General features: G+C 44.3%; 1 protein-coding gene across 3 annotated transcripts in view; it reads left to right on the plus strand.

Annotated features, from left to right (window-relative positions):
• The window catches only part of KLHL3 (kelch like family member 3), a 118,988-nt gene that overhangs the window by 23,371 nt on the left and 79,703 nt on the right, over window positions 1-15,914 (plus strand). For 2 of the 3 annotated variants that reach the window (XM_062189092.1, XM_062189094.1), the window contains exon 3: window positions 7,375-7,481. The exons of the other annotated variant lie outside the window; for it this stretch is intronic. In XM_062189092.1, the coding sequence (XP_062045076.1) occupies window positions 7,375-7,481 (107 nt within the window). The remainder of the gene's footprint in view (window positions 1-7,374; window positions 7,482-15,914) is intronic. 3 annotated transcript variants of the gene reach the window in all.

The raw sequence follows: 15,914 nt of genomic DNA on the forward strand, positions 1-15,914 counted from the left end.
ACATTCTTTCTATTTTTCTTTTACTTTATCAGTATATAATTAATATATTAGAGTTCACCTATTTAAAGTGTATAGTGTAATGGCTTCTAGTTTCTTCACAGAGTCATGCAATGATAATAAATTTTAGAATATTTCCATCACCCATAAAAGAAACTCTTTATAGGTGAACACTCACCCTTTTGCTGCTTCTCTCTGTCCCCAGCCCCTATCCCCCCGCAGCCCTAGGCAACCACTAGTCTACTTCCTGTCTCTATAGATTTTCCTATTTTGTATATCTTATTAAATTTTTTAAAAAATGTTTATTTTGTGTATTTGAAAAGCAGTGGGACAGAGTGGGACAGATCTTCTATCTACTGATTTACTTCCCAAATGCCTGCAACAGCTGGGATGGGACCAGGCTAAAACTGGGTGCCAAGAACTCAATCTGTATCTCTCACATTGGTGAGCCAATTGCTTTGAGGTGAAATTTGCTGCTCCCAGGGTGTTCATTAGCAGGAGGCTAGAATTGAGAGCAGAGCTGGGACTCAAACCCAGCCACTGTAATATGGAATACAATCATCCCAAGTGGTGTCTTAAACTCTATGCCAAATTCCTGCCCCTAGGCTTGACTATTTTAGAGTTGTGCAATATGTAGTCCTGTGTTTCAGACCTCTTTGATTTGATGTAATATTTTCAAATTTTGTCTGCGTTGTAGTATGTCTCAGTACTTCATTCTTTTTTATTGCTGAATAATACTTCATTGTATAGATATAATGCCTTTGCTTATAATGAATAATACTGCTATAAATGTTCACAGACAAATTTTTGTGTGGATGGACATTCTAATTTCTCTTGGGTATTTATCTAGGAGTAGGATTGTTGGGTCACATCACAACTCCACAGTAAACCTTTGGAGGGACTGCCAGACTGTTTTCCACAGTAGCTATACCATTTTATGTTTCCATTAACAGTATATGAAGATTTCAGTTTCCCTATATCTTCTCTAATACTTGTTCCTATCTGTTTTTTATTTATTTATTTATTTGAAATACAGAGAGACAGAGAGGAAGGTAGATAGAGTACTCATTTGCTGGTTCACTCTCAGCCAGGGATCCAATTACTTCAGCCATCCCTGCTGCCTCCCAGGGCCTGTATTAGTAGAAAGCTGGAGGCAGGACCTGGAGTTGACTATTAGACCCTAGTGCTCCAATGTGGGATACAGGTGTTTTAACCATTAGACTAATCATCTAGCCCATCTCTATTTTTTTAATTATAGCTATGTTGGTGGTATGAGGTGGTAGCTCATTGTGATTTTGATTTGCATTTCTCTGGTGACTGATGATATTGACATCATTTGAGGTGCATATTGGCCATCTATATCTTATTTGGTGAAATACCTATTCAGATCCCTTGCCCATTTAGAATTTTTATTTTTATTTATTTGAAAGGCAGAGAGATGGAGAGAGATCTTTTATCCACTGCTTCACTTCCCAAATGACTGCAACAGCGTGGGCTGGGCCATACCAAAGCCAGGAGCTATAAACTCAGTCCAGGTGTCTCATGTGAGTGACAGGGGCCCAACTTCCTGAGCCATCACCTACTGTCTTCGGAGTATGCGTTAGTAGAAAGCTGGGACCAGAATAGTTCTGGAATGCAAACACAGGCACTGTGATATGTGACGTGTGTGTCCCAAGCAGTGTCTTAACTGTTGTACCAAATGTCCCTTCCCCCTGCCTATCTTTAATTGTTTTTCTTTATTGTTGAGTGGTAAGAGCTCAAGTTCTTCATATATTTCAGATATAAGCCCATTGTCAGATAGATGATTTGCAGAATTTCTGTTATTCTGTGTAATGCCTTCTCATTTTCATGATGATTTCCTTTGAAGTACAAATTTTTAAATTTTTAAAAAGATTATTTTATTTGAAAGGCAGAGTTAAAGAGTAGGCAGAGAGAGAGAGAGAGAGAGAGAGAGAGAAAAGGAGAGAAGGAAGGGTCTTCCATCTACTGGTTCACTCCCCAAGTGACTGCAACATCCGGAGCTGAGCCGATCCAAAGCCAGGAGCCAGGAGCTTCTTCTGGATCTCCCATGCAAGTGCCGGGGCCCAAGGACTTGGACCATCTTCCACTGCTTTTGCAGGCCATAGCAGAGAGCTGGATTGAAAGTAGAGCAGCCAGGACTCAAACCAGCACCATGGATGGTGGCTTTACTCTCTACACCACAGCACTGGCCCCGGATTTTTTATTTATTTATTTATTTTATTTTTATTTTTTTTGACAGGCAGAGTGGACAGTGAGAGAGAGAGACAGAGAGAAAGGTCTTCCTTTACCATTGGTTCACCCCCCAAAGTGGCTGCTGTGGCCGGTGCGCTGTGGCCGGCGCATCGCACTGATCCGAAGCCAGGAGCCAGGTGCTTCTCCTGGTCTCCCATGCGGGTGCAGGGCCCAAGAACTTGGGCCATCCTCCACTGCACTCCCGGGCCACAGCAGAGAGCTGGACTGGAAGAGGGGCAACTGGGACAGAATCCAGCGCCCCGACTGGGACTAGAACCTGGGATGCTGGTGCCACAGGCGGAGGATTAGCCAAGTGAACCGTGGCGCTGGCCCCGAATTTTTAAATTCATTTTTTTAAAGTTTTTTTTTTTTTTTAATTTTATTTGAAAGAGTTACAGAGAGAGGTAGAGACAGAGAGAGAGAGGTCTTCCATCCACTGGTTCACTCCCCAAATGGCCACAATGGCTGGAGCTGAGCCAATCCGAAGCCAGGAGCTAGGAGCTTATTCCGGGTCTCCCATGCGGGTACAGGGGCCCAAAGACTTAGGCAATCTTGTACTGCTTTCCCAAGCCATAGCAGAGAGCTGGATTGGAAATGGAGCAGCTGGGACTCGAACCGGCATTCATATGGGGTGCTGGCACTTCAGGCCGGGGCTTTACCCACTGTGCCACAACGTTGGCCCAAATTTTTAAATTCTTGGGTCTATAATATTTTTTTTTCCTTTTTCTGCTTTTGGTGTTGTAGCTATGAAACTATTATCTGAAGTCATGAAGTACCTCTATGTTTTCTTCTGTGAGTTTTATAGTTTTAACTCTTACCCTTAGATCTTTTTTTTGAGGTAATTTTTGTATATATTGTGAGGTATAGGAGGGATATTATCCTTTTTGCTTCTTTTTTTTAAAAGATTTGTTTATTTTATTTCAAAAGCATAGTTACAGAGAGAGGAGAAACCGAGAGAAAGAGATTTTCCATCCATTGGTTCACTCCCCAAATGGCTGCTATGGCCAGGGCTGGGCCAGGCCAAAGCCAGGAGCCCAGAGTTTCATCTGGGTCTCCCACCTGGTTGCAAGGGCCAGGACCTTGGGCTGTCTTTGATAGTTCCCAGGCACATTAGCACAAAATTGGACCCCAGCTTTGTTCTTTTGCATGTTGATGTCCAGTTGTCCCGGCACCATTGGAAAAGTTACTCCTTTCCAATCATGATCTTGATAGTTTATAAAAAAAAGTCAGTTGACATAAATAGGGTTTATTTCTAGACTCAATTTTACAAGTATTTTATTGATTTCTGTAGCTATCCTTATGTTAGTATTGTTAGTACCATACAGTCCTTTGTTTGTTTTTTGCTGGTTCTTCCTCTTCCCCACAACCTCTTAGCCTTCTCTCACTTATTAACTCCAGACCCATGTGTTCACTTGCCTACTTGATAACCTTCACTTACCCATCCAATAGGCAGTCCAATTTATGTCCAAAATTTAATCTCTGATCTTAACTGAAATGTCTTATGGAAAAGTAGAAGAAAAACAATCCAAGATTTTCCAAACATTTGCTATTAACAGTATATGTTATCTCATTTATAATACATCTCAATTTTATGATACTCTGGGTGCATTGTCTGCCCACACTAGAGAGTGTTGGGGTAGGGACTGGAACGCTGGTCAGTTTGATTTCAGAGCTGTATCTCCTTCCTAACAGCCACACTGCTTATCCACAAATGATGAGATGTATAGCCCTACTTTTCTCTCCTCAAGACTGTCCTTTGAAGTGGCATCATAGATACAAAAGAAAAAGGATCCCATAGGCTCCCTGGTAAGTGAAATGGGAGAGCTTGTGAGCCATACAGTGCTTTGGAGCTGCTGCTTCCTTTTCTGTGTGGAGTGAATGTATGGAGATGTTTCCTGTGTGTAACCAGAATTCCTCATCCCCAGGAAAAGCCCAGTTTGAGCTTTTGTCAAGTTTCTCTTGGCCAATTCCAGTTTGGAAATTCTATGGCCTTGAAATATACTTCCTATACATCAAAACATCTCTGGGGGCCGGTGCTGTGGCGTAGCGGGTAGAGCTACCACCTTCAGTGTCTGCGTCCACATGGGTGCTTGTTTGGAAGCTGGCTGCTGCACTTCCAATCCAGCTCTCTGCTATGGCCTGGGAAAGCAGTGGATGGCCCAAGTGCTTGGGCCCCAAGCACCTGCACCCGTGTGGGAAACCAGGAAGAAGCTCCTGGCTCCTGGCTTTGGATCGGCATAGCTTCGGCTGTTGCGGCCATCTGAGGAGTGAATCAGTGGATGGAAGACCTCTCTCTCTCTCGCTTGCTCTCTAGAACTTCTCTGATTCATTTGCTTAATTGGACTCTCCATCTTTGTTCCCCATTCTTTCTTGTCTTTTTCCTATTTGTTCGAGAATAGTCAGGCTCCCTGGGTTTGTCAAGATTTCCTACTCTGACGTCTATTGATAGCTTCTAACACTGAAAATTTGTTCACCATTTTGATTCGTTTGTCAATAATTTCCTTTCTAAAAATATTGGTTACCAACTTAATTACTGATCACTTAAGGTGGCTGTTTGGCATAGCAGTTAAGGTGTACTTGGGACATCCACCTGCCTCAGAGTGCCTAATTCAGGTCCCAGCACTGCTTGTGAACCAGCTTCCTGCTAAAGTGCGTCCTAGGATGCAACAGTTGACGGCTTGAGTGCTTGGCTCCTGGCCACCCAGTTGGGAGATCCAGATTAAGTTCTGGGCTCCTGGCTTCAACTGGCTTAGTTTTGGCTGTTTGGGGCATTTGGGGAGTGAACCAGTGAATTAAAGATTTCTGTCAGTCTCTCTTTGCCTGTCAAATATAACTAAGATAAATAAAAATTTAAAAAAGAAATGACTTTACTCTTTCAAAAATGGTAGGTTTTAAATTTGTTGATCTGTAATGGAAGTGAAAATGTCCATGGTGAATCTATTCATGTTGGGAATAAGTTTTTACAACGAATCTGACCCAAGTATTCTCCGGTAGCATCTGCAATCACATTTGATCCCTATGGGGTTTGTCCCAAAGGTAGTTAAGACTGTTGAGCTTTTTTTTCCATGTTCTCAAGCAATTAGGGGCAGAGCCAGTTCTGTCCCTGGTTGCACCAATTTATTCTGATAAAGTTGGTGTTCAGGTTCCACTGTCCACCTCAAGGTGATGTACTAACACTTTGCTTTTGCCTCTTGGTGCCCAAAGGTCTCACTTTCCATAATCCCTCTCACTGGTACCTTATTCTCTGTGCTGAAAATTTTCTGAACACCTCTCTTTATCTCCTTTTTTTCCCGCATTCTAAGTGTCAACAAATCATAAGGCATTATGGCACAAAAGAAAACACTATCTGGAGTTAGGAGAATTGGATTTAAGACTTAGGCTTCTGTGACTCTGGGTATGTCTACTCCTCTCTGAGTTTCATAGAGCATATGATCTTAAGGGCATTTGTAGCTCTAGCCTTCTCAGAATCTTATGGTTCTATTTCTCTAAGTGAACTGGAATGAATGAGTTAGTAATTGACAGTGACTTAATGTACTGTATTAGAGATGATAAATATGTAGCTTCTCTTCGATCTGTCAATCATGGCTGATTCATTCCTTGGTTTCAACATCTTCCCGTGGAACCCAGACATGACTTCAGACTGCTCAAACCAGTACAGTGTGCTGGGTAACCACTGCCAGTGAATTGCAGTTGAAATATGTTCGTCCTCCTCGTCTTCCCTCCTACCTCTAGTATTCTAATCTAAAGGAGGTACTGTTGGTGATCAGGATAGCATAGATGATAAAAGCATGGGCTCTGGGATCAAGCTGCCTGAATTCAAATCCTGTCTCCTCTGCTCCCTTTCTGTACGGCCTCAGGAATATTACTTAACTCCCTGGACCTCAGTTTCCTCATTTGTAATATAATATGACTAAATGAAGTAATATGTATAGAAAAGTACCTGGAATGGTGCTTGAAACATAACTCAATACATGTTAACAATTACATTAATAGTAGGTCTGATAAGAACTTGGAAGGCTGATAAAAGAAAAATTCATGGGCTAACAGGGCTTTGAGGTACTCTTACCAGTGTCCAAAGCTGTCAGTTATCCATCTTGTCTGTGAATGTGGATGGATTTGGGGTTTACTATGTGCTAGATATGGAGCCAGGTTTCTAGGATACAACAGTAATTATGACAGACTCCTTCCAAGTTCAGTGTAGTTAGTGGGTGACCCATATATAAAAAGGTAGTTGGGGCCGGTGCCATGGCTCACTTGGTTAATCCTCCACCTGCGGCGCCAGCATCCTGGGCACCGGTTGTAGTCCCAGTTGCTCCTCTTCCAGTCCTCCTCTCTGCTGTGGCCTGGGAAGGCAGTGGGGGATGGCCCAAGTGCTTGGGCCCCTGTACCTGCATGGGAGACTGGGAAGAAGCTCCTGGCTCCTGGCTTCGGATCAGCGTAGCTCCAGCCTTGGCGGCCATTTGGGGAGTGAACCAAGGGAAGAAAGACCTTTCTCTCTGTCCCTTTCTCTCTCACTGTAACTCTACCTGTTAAATAAATAAATAAAAATCTTTTTAAAAAAAGGTAGTTATCATATTCTTAGTAACTGTGGTGAATGGAGTTTGCACAGGACCTTTAGGGGGCAACATGTGTGCAGGTGGAGTCTTCATGATGATAATCAGAATTGCATATGCAGTGGATGCTTTGGGGAATGGTTAGTGCTTGATTTCGCTGGTGGCCTACCTCAGTGGCATGCTCATGTTCCTTGCATTCAGTTAGTCACTCAACTGACAGCACCAGGCTTTTGCCACTGTTGCAACTGTTGCCACTGAACCTCTGACCCCCTAGTTCTGAGACAGAGCTTATGGAATTGGGGAGCAAACAGATGAAGACAATTGAAGCAGCCCTGAATTTACAACCACAGAGTAGATGAATCTGTGTGGCCAAGGAAAGTATGAATGTTAGACTTGTCAGGGACTTAGAAAAGTCAGTGAGTCCATCTTCCTGGCTGACTCAAGGGAGAGCAGTCTGTGAGAGCCTTGTATGTGGTAGTGTGGAATCTGGGTGGGAGAGAAGCTACCCTTGTATCATGAAAGTGGGTGTCCGTGCTGTGACCCATCCTCTCCCCTCGCTGGTGTCTTACAGTAAGCAGCTGTTGTGTGACGTGATGATTGTGGCGGAAGATGTCGAGATAGAAGCCCACCGTGTGGTCCTGGCAGCCTGCAGCCCCTACTTCTGTGCGATGTTCACAGGTATGGCAAGGGGCAAACAACACAGTTATGGGGATGCAGCCCCACTGGGAGAGTACTGAGGGTGGTAGAATGAGGTGGGGAGAAGTCTGTGAAATCCACTACAAGGATCTTCAGACACTGTGCTTTGTGCCGTGAAGGACTTGGTGGAACCAAAGTCTCAGCCAGGCCGGCTGGACATGTGGCTCCTTGCCCACACTCAGGGGAGCTCGTTAATGTGTTCTGGACTCATTGCCAGGCCTTCTGAGCTGTCCGTTTGCAGATGGGGAAAGCTGAGGCTAAAAGAAGGAAGGGACTTGTTCAAGGTCACACAGTGAATGAGTGAAACTTGACTTACTTTTAAAAATATTATTTATGGGCCGGCGCCGTGGCTCAACAGGCTAATCCTCCACCTTGCGGCGCTGGCATACCGGGTTCTAGTCCCAGTCGGGGCACCGATCCTGTCCCGGTTGCCCCTCTTCCAGGCCAGCTCTCTGCTGTGGCCCAGGAGTGCAGTGGAGGATGGCCCAAGTGCTTGGGCCCTGCACCCCATGGGAGACCAGGAGAAGCACCTGGCTCCTGGCTTCGGATCAGCGCGGTGCGCCGGCCGCAGCGCGCCTACCGCGGCGGCCATTGGAGGGTGAACCAACGGCAAAGGTAGACCTTTCTCTCTGTCTCTCTCTCACTGTCCACTCTGCCTGTCAAAAAATAAAAAAAAAAGAAAAAAAATATTATTTATGTATTTTCATTTTATTTTGGAAAGGAGGGAAAGAGAGGGGAGAGAGAGAGAGAGAATGAGAATGAGAATGAATCTTTTCTTTTCTGGTTCATTTCCCAAATGCCCACTACAGCCAGGGCTTGATCAGGTTGCAGCCAAGTGATTGAGCCATCGTCTGCTGCACCTCCAAGGGTGAGCATTAACAGGAAGTTGGGTTGGAAATGGAGTAGCTGGAACTCAAAGCAGACACTTTGATATGGGATGCAGGTATCCCAAGTGGTGACTTGACTACTGTGCCAAATGTTTGCTCCTGAAAATTATCTTTGTTGGTAGTTTATATGTTTTTATTTGTCTTTCCCCATTAGAATATAGTGAAAACCAGGACCTTGTTGCACTTATTACTGTATCCTGAGCATCTGGTACATAGCAGGAACTCCAGTATTTTTTAAATGAGTGAATGGTACATTTCCCATACTTGAATGTGAACTTTGTGCACTTGGAGTACATGTCTTAGTCACTGATGAATCCTTGGTGCCCACTATAGGAGGTGATGAATACATGAAAGTTGAATGGACGTGAGCTTGCTGAGAGTAGCTGAGTGTGGGTGCCTCTTTTCAAATGGGCTCTCTTTTCCTAATAGAGTACACAGCTGGGCGAGCGTGGTTCTTGTTGGAAGACACCTGGTATGTGTTTCTGAGAGTTCCTCACTTGTGTGTCCCTGGCTCATCCTGGGAAGTAGTTGGCCTCAGCCTGGAGCTGTGCCTCTGCTAAGTGTACCAAACCACTCGTGCCTTACTCTCAGCCTTGGTCCAGTGATTTCACAAGGTAACTTGGAAAACCAGTGAAGTTCACTACCTGGGAATGTCAAGTCCCCTTCCCTTTGGAGTAGTTTTAACTCGAGTTGTAAGGTTTTCCTTTCGTTCCCCTTTTCTTTTTCTCCTTCTTTTAAAATAATTTATCTTGTCTTGAATGGTTATGTAGCTGTACCTTCAAAAATTATCTCTGCCAGTCACTCTGTGTGTGGTTTTGAAAGCCCAATGTTGAAGGGCTTTCACTGTGGCTTAGCAGGTTTAGTATCCGCCTGTGATGCCGGCATCGCCTATGGGTGCTGGTTGGAGTCTCAGCTGCTCCAATTCTGATCTACGTCCCTGCTGACGGTTTGGGGAAACAGTAAAATATGGCCCAAGTGCTTGGACCCCTGTGCCAGTGAGAGACTTGAAGAAGTTCCCTGGCTTCCAATAGGCCCAGCTCCAGCCATTGCAGCCATTTGGGGAGTGAATTAGTGGGTGGAAGACCTCTTTCTCTGTCTCTCCTTCTCTCTGTAGCTCTGCCTCCTAAGTAAACAAATGAATCTGAAAATAAATAAATACATAAAGTCCAGTCTTGAGAGAGAGATTTCTCTGGAATTGAAATGAACTGTAGTATTGGCTTTACATTTTGTTAACTTGCCTCAGAGGTAATGAAAGTGCCTTAGGGAGAAAGAAAAAAAGTGATTTTAGAAATTTGTAGAAGTACTTTGGGGACAGTCTTGGACTGCAGTAATTGAAGGAAGAGAAGAGAAATACAGGGGTTGGTGCTGTCGCACAGTAGGTTAATCTTCTGCCTGTGGTGCCCACATCCCATTTAGGTGCTAGTTCTAGTTCTGACTGCTCCTCTTCCAATTCAGCTCTCTGCTATGGCCTGGGAAAGCAGTAGAAGATGGCCCAAGTGCTTGGGCCCCTGCGCCTACATGGGAGACCTGGAGGAAGCTCCTGGCTCCTGGCTTTTGATTGGTGCAGCTCTGGCCCTTGTGGCCATTTGGGGAGAGAACCAGTGTATGGAAGACCTTTCTCTCTGCCTCTCCCTCTCACTGTCTGTAATTCTCCCTCTCAAATAAATAAAATCTTAAAAGAGAAATACTTGAACAGCAAGGAGAGAAAGTAGTCTAACATGATGATCAGCCCAGACTTCCAACTTTCACTCATCCTGTCAACCATTTATACGCTGTTTGCATATATTAGAGAAAAAAAATCATGGGGCTGGCATCATGGTATAGCAGGTAAAGCCACCACCTGCTGTGCTGGCATCCCATATGGCATCCCAAATAGGTGCTGGTTCATGTCCCTGCTTTTCCACTTCTGATCCAGCTTCCTGCTAATGGCCTGGGAAAAGCAGTAGAAGAAGGCCCAACTATTTGGGCCCCTACTACCAACATGGGAGACCTGGAAGTAGATGGAAGCTCCTGGCTGCCAGCTTTGACTTGGCCCATCCCTGGCTATTATAGCCATCTGGGGAGTGAACCTGTGGATGGAAGACCTCTTTTTCTCTCTCTGTAACTCTGACTTTCAAATAAATAAACAAATCTTAAAAAAAAAATCAGAAAAATTCAGGCAAGCAAAAAGTGAAAAATTATATACGCTACACCATATAGGTGACAGTATGGTTTATAACTTCAGATTTTATATTTATAAATATATACATGAACAAAGTATATTTTTAGCATAATATACCTTATATATACAGTTCAGTAGTCTTTTGATATGTGTATTTTAAAAAGCTTCTTTGCTTCCTGGGATGCCTTTTCCTCCCCATCTCTGTGCGTGTGTGACTCCTGTTCATCCTTCATACTGCTTAAGCATCATCGCTCTAGAGAGCCTTCTGTGACCCCACTTGATTAGATTAAACCCCTTTCCTACTTATTCCCAAGGTGCCTTAGACTACTCTTCAAAGTATTCTGTATTGCTGATCTCATAACTTCTAAGTGTCTGATTTCCTGGCCAATCATAAGTTTTATGAGATTTAAAACTGTATCTTTTAAATTCATTGATGTGTCCCAGTACCTAGCATGTTCTTTCATATAGCAGGTGTGTGATAAAAATTTGTTTAATCACACACATTTAATTATATAGTGATATATAATGTGTATTTCTGTATCAATGAAATCACGACTACATACTAATCTTAATGTCTTTATTAGATTATATCATATGTATCCTAGTTGAAGATCCCTTCCCATATGCATTGAAAATTAGAGTTCTTTCTAATATTTTTCTGTTACAAGGCATGATATATTAGACATCCTTGCATCTTAATTTTATTTACAACCCTGACTATTTTCTTAGAATAGTTACCTAGACTAAGAAATACTTGCTTAAATTATACGCACATTTTGAAGACTGTGACATATGTACTGCACTGCCTTTTAGTTGAACTAGGGCCAGTTGTTTGGCTTAATGGTAAAGATCCCACTTGAGATGCTTATGTGCCATATTGTAGTGCTTGGGTTTGATGCCTGGTTCTATTCCTGATCCCAGTTTCCTGCCAGTGCAGACCCTGGATGTAGTAGTTGGTTGTCTGCCACCCATATGGGAGACCTGGCTTGAGTTCTCAGCTCCTGGCTTCAGCTGCAGGGCAGTCCCGCTGTTATGGGCATTTGAAGAGTGAATAAATGGATGGGAGCTCTGTCTGTCTGTTGGTCTGTCCCTCTGCTTCTTGAATAAAAAACAAACAAAAAAACAGAACAGTTTTACCAACCTATGCTACCATCAGCAATGCAGCAATGCATGAGGTTTGTATATTCTTGCTATTTTTTAAAAAGAAGTTTTTATTTACTTGAAAATCAGGAGAGGGGCCACTATTGCTATGGCAGAGCAGATAAAGCTGCCACCTGCAGTGCCTACATTCCATATCAGTGCCCGTTTGAATCCTGGCCCTTCCACTTCTGATTCAGCTTCCTGTTAGTGCACCTGGGAAAGCAGCAGCAGATGGCCCAAGTCCTTGGGCCCCTGCACCCATGAGGAAGACCCAAAAGAAGCTCCTAGCTTTGGTTGTGCCCAGTCCTTGCCATTGTGGCCATTTGTAGAGTGAAACAGTGGATGGAAGTTCTCTCTCTGTCTTTGTCTCTCTGTGTAACTCTCCCTTTCAAATAAATGAATAAATCTTAGGGGGGAGGGGAGAGGTGTGGGGAGGGGAGGGGAAGGGAGGGGAGGGGAGATGAGATGAGATGAGATGAGATGAGATCTTTCATATGCTGATTCACTCCCCAAACATCCACAACAATCAGGACCAGGCCAGGCTGAAACCAGAGCCCTGAACTCCATCTGCATTTCTCCTGTGGCTGGTAGGGACTCCAGTACTTGAGCTACCATCTACTGCTTCCCAGCTTGCACATGGGCAGGAAGCTGGCTTGGAAGCGGAGATGGGACTAAGGCCCAGGTACTCAGATATGCATGCAGGCATTCCAGGTAGTAGATTAACCCACTTTGCCAAAATGCCCACTACAAGATTTGCATATTGTTTATAAACAGATACAATAAATCTGCACTAATACTGTAAAATTTTATTCTATCAAAATGCTTCAAAATACATAAAATTCACCTGTAGAGACCTAGATAATTAGGTAAAAGTCCATTTGTATCAGCTTATTTAAAACTAAAGGAAAATACACGTGACTTTTTACTGATTTGAGTTATGTGATTACTTATGATCATATATCAGGCTTTAGTGTTTTTATTTTTATTATTTTTAAAATATTGATATTCCCAGGAGTAACAGCAGAGAGCTTAATCAGAAGTAGAGCAGCTGGGACTCATACTGGCACACCTCTGGGATATCAGCATAACACACAGGCAGTAGCTTAACCTTATATTGTCCCACAATGTCAGTCCCGTAGTGTTTTTAATTTTTTTTTTGTCCTGTAAAATTCATGCCGTACAGCTGTCCTATAGTAGTTGTTAATAACAACTTCATGGGGCCGGTGTCGTGGCTCACTTGGTTAATCCTCTGTCTGCAGCACTAGCATCCCATATGGGCACTGGGTTCTAGTCCTGGTTGCTCCTCTTCCAATGCAGCTCTCTGCTGTGGCCCAGGAGTGCAGTGGAGGATGGCCCAGGTGCTTGGGCCCCTGCACCCACATGGGAGACCAGGTAGAAGCACCTGGCTCCTGGCTTCGGATTGGCACAGCGCTGGCCGTGGCAGCCATTTGGGGAGTGAACCAATGGAAGGAAGACCTTTCTCTCTGTCTCTCACTCTCTCTTTAAAAAAAAAAAAAAAACAAACCACAATTAAAAAAAAAAAGTCACGTGCCTTGACTATGACTTGTCCACACCCAGGTCTGGATGCCCTCTGGGGAGTGTCCACATCCAGCTACTCCAGCTAGCCTGTAGGAAGATCTGGGACAGACAGTCAACCTAGTTTCCCTCCATTCCTTTCAGCTCTGTGTGAGTGGAGAGGGCAGCCGTGCTGTGTCCTGCCCATCTCCTTCCTGTGAGGATGGAACACTTAAGACCCCTGCATCACCCCATTTTCCCCATCAAGCATCTACAAACCGAGGGAAACAATTTTCCTGGAGTAGTCTAGTCATTTTCCCCCTCTTTTTATCATGCCCTTTGCTACGGGTTCTGTATACTATAGTCTGTGTACTCCATGTGGGTCCCTGACCTGCCTATCACCCAGATGCTCTATAAACAACTCTCACTTTATGGTAGTAAAATAATTACAGTCTAAAGACTATATGGCCTTAGAGTCTTATACCCATCACTGTGGCTAAAGGACATTGGGCCACCATCCCGAGTAAAGCCCTAGAAGTGATCTCTCCCACTCCTCTGTTATGTTGTACTATACACAGTGGCTGATATTGACTGATTCTTATTTTTTCAATAATTATTATCTAGTTTTTATTATTTGTAGATTGGTGTTCAACTGGTATCTTTGAACATATAGTGAACAGTAATAGAGAGGAGAGGTCAGTTGATGTGCTGGGGGAACAAAACAAGGGGTTGAAAATTTGAGTTGACACCAGTCATCCATGAAGCAGAAAAAAGAGGGCCTGGTGCTCTTACCTCCTACACATTCACTCATTCCATAGAACCTTTGTTTCAACCTTTCTTCGTGCCAGACCCTACTGTGTTCTGGGTATTTGCATCGAGTATTGATGCCTTTGAAGAACTTGGAGTAACAACAGCTCAGCAAAGGTTTATATGAGTCAGTGGGGCGGGGGTGAGGAAGATCTAGGTAATTAAATCCTTTTTTTGAATAAGTGAGCCTTGAGCAAGTGAGTAGTTGTAGTGGTAGTGCAGTAGTAGTAGACAGGGTTTGGTTCCTGGGAATTTGGCCCCTATGGGGTCGGAGTTTGGATAGGATGGTTTGGAATAAAAGCACTTGGAAGTGTCACGGAAGGCCTGGGTTTAAGGAGTCCTGTCCGTCCCTTCCCTTTGACTTTCTTCTAGAGTTAGTCACCTTTGGGCTGAAGTGACAATGACACAGTTTCTTCTTCCTGTCCCTAACATGCCACATCAAGGTCAGGCATCCTTTTCTTGCCTAAGACACCCAGATTTGGGACTGATGGATGCAGTATTCAAGTCTAGTAATTTGTTGCTTTTGATACAGAAATGATGAATTTTTTAAGCGGTCATTTCGATTGTGGTTCAACAGAGGACTGTTTAGTGCCTGGGCACAGAGACTGCAGGTCACCCTCTACTAGCTTCCCATTAAGGAGCAGCTAGTTTGACCAAGATGGTCTGGGTGGATTTGTCTGGGCTTAGAGTAGCTCAGTCTTATAATCAGATCATTGTAGGAGATAATTATTGGTGAGGAGTGTTTGAAGAATGTTCATAGAGGCAGTTTGAAGTTGGTGATGTGGAGGTCTCTTTGTTAAGGATTCAGCCCAAGAGTAGTCAGACTGTATTGTGTCAGGAGATAGTGTGGTGTTTTGGAAAGGGCTTCGCTAATGACCTGGGTTCCTGTCCTGACTTCAGCCAGTTCTTAATAAGGATATGGGGAATTCACTTTTCCTCTTTGATCTTCTATTTTATCACTGAGACTGGAATAATAACAATAGCCATGGGAAAATACAGGTATAAGACACCTAGCCCAGTGTAGGAACTTAATAAGATTTACTGTTGGCCAGCACTGCGGCTCACTTGGCTAATCCTCTGCCTGCAGTGCTGGCACACTGGGTTCTAGTTCCGATTGGGGCACCAGATTCTGTCCTGGTTGTTCCTCTTCCAGTCCAGCTCTCTGCTGTGGCCCAGGAAGGCAGTGGAGGATAGCCCAAGTGCTTGGGCCCTGCACCTGCATGGGAGACCAGGAGGAAGCACCTGGCTCCTGGCTTCTGATTGGCGCAGTGCACTGGCCATGGCGGCCATCGGAGGGGGGGGTGAACCAATGGAAAAGGAAGACCTTTCTCTCTGTCTCTCTCTCACTATGGAAAAAAAAAAGATTTACTTTTTTTAAAAAATTTTTTTGACAGGCAGAGTGGACAGTGAGAGAGAGAGAGACAGAGAGAAAGGTCTTCCTTTGCCGTTGGTTCACCCTCCAATGGCCGCCGTGGCCGGCGCACTGCGGCCGGCGCACCGTGCTGATCTGAAGGCAGGAGCCAGGTGCTTCTCCTGGTCTCCCATGGGGTGCAGGGCCCAAGCACTTGGGCCAAGGATTTACTGTTATTATCTGTAGAGCAAATCATAGTTTCCAAAGCCTTGTGAATGTGATGGGTGCCGTGGTGGTGAGGGAACATCTACGTGGCTACGCAGGTATTTCCTTTCTGACTTGGTGCTCCTGAGCCACTAACTGAGCAGAAGGAGCTTTCCAGGTAGAGGAGGGATGTGATCCCAGGGAGGGTGAGTGATGGGTGTAACAGCTATCACAGCTGCTCTGCTGGATGCAGCTGTCTCAATTCTCACACTCCTTGTGTCCTTGGATTCTCATACAGTCTTGGGATAAAGGCAAGGTACGGCTCATGAGATTTCACATGAGATGAAGGT

The sequence above is a fragment of the Lepus europaeus genome, chromosome 4, assembly GCF_033115175.1.
Source record: "Lepus europaeus isolate LE1 chromosome 4, mLepTim1.pri, whole genome shotgun sequence".
Taxonomy (NCBI): domain Eukaryota; kingdom Metazoa; phylum Chordata; class Mammalia; order Lagomorpha; family Leporidae; genus Lepus; species Lepus europaeus.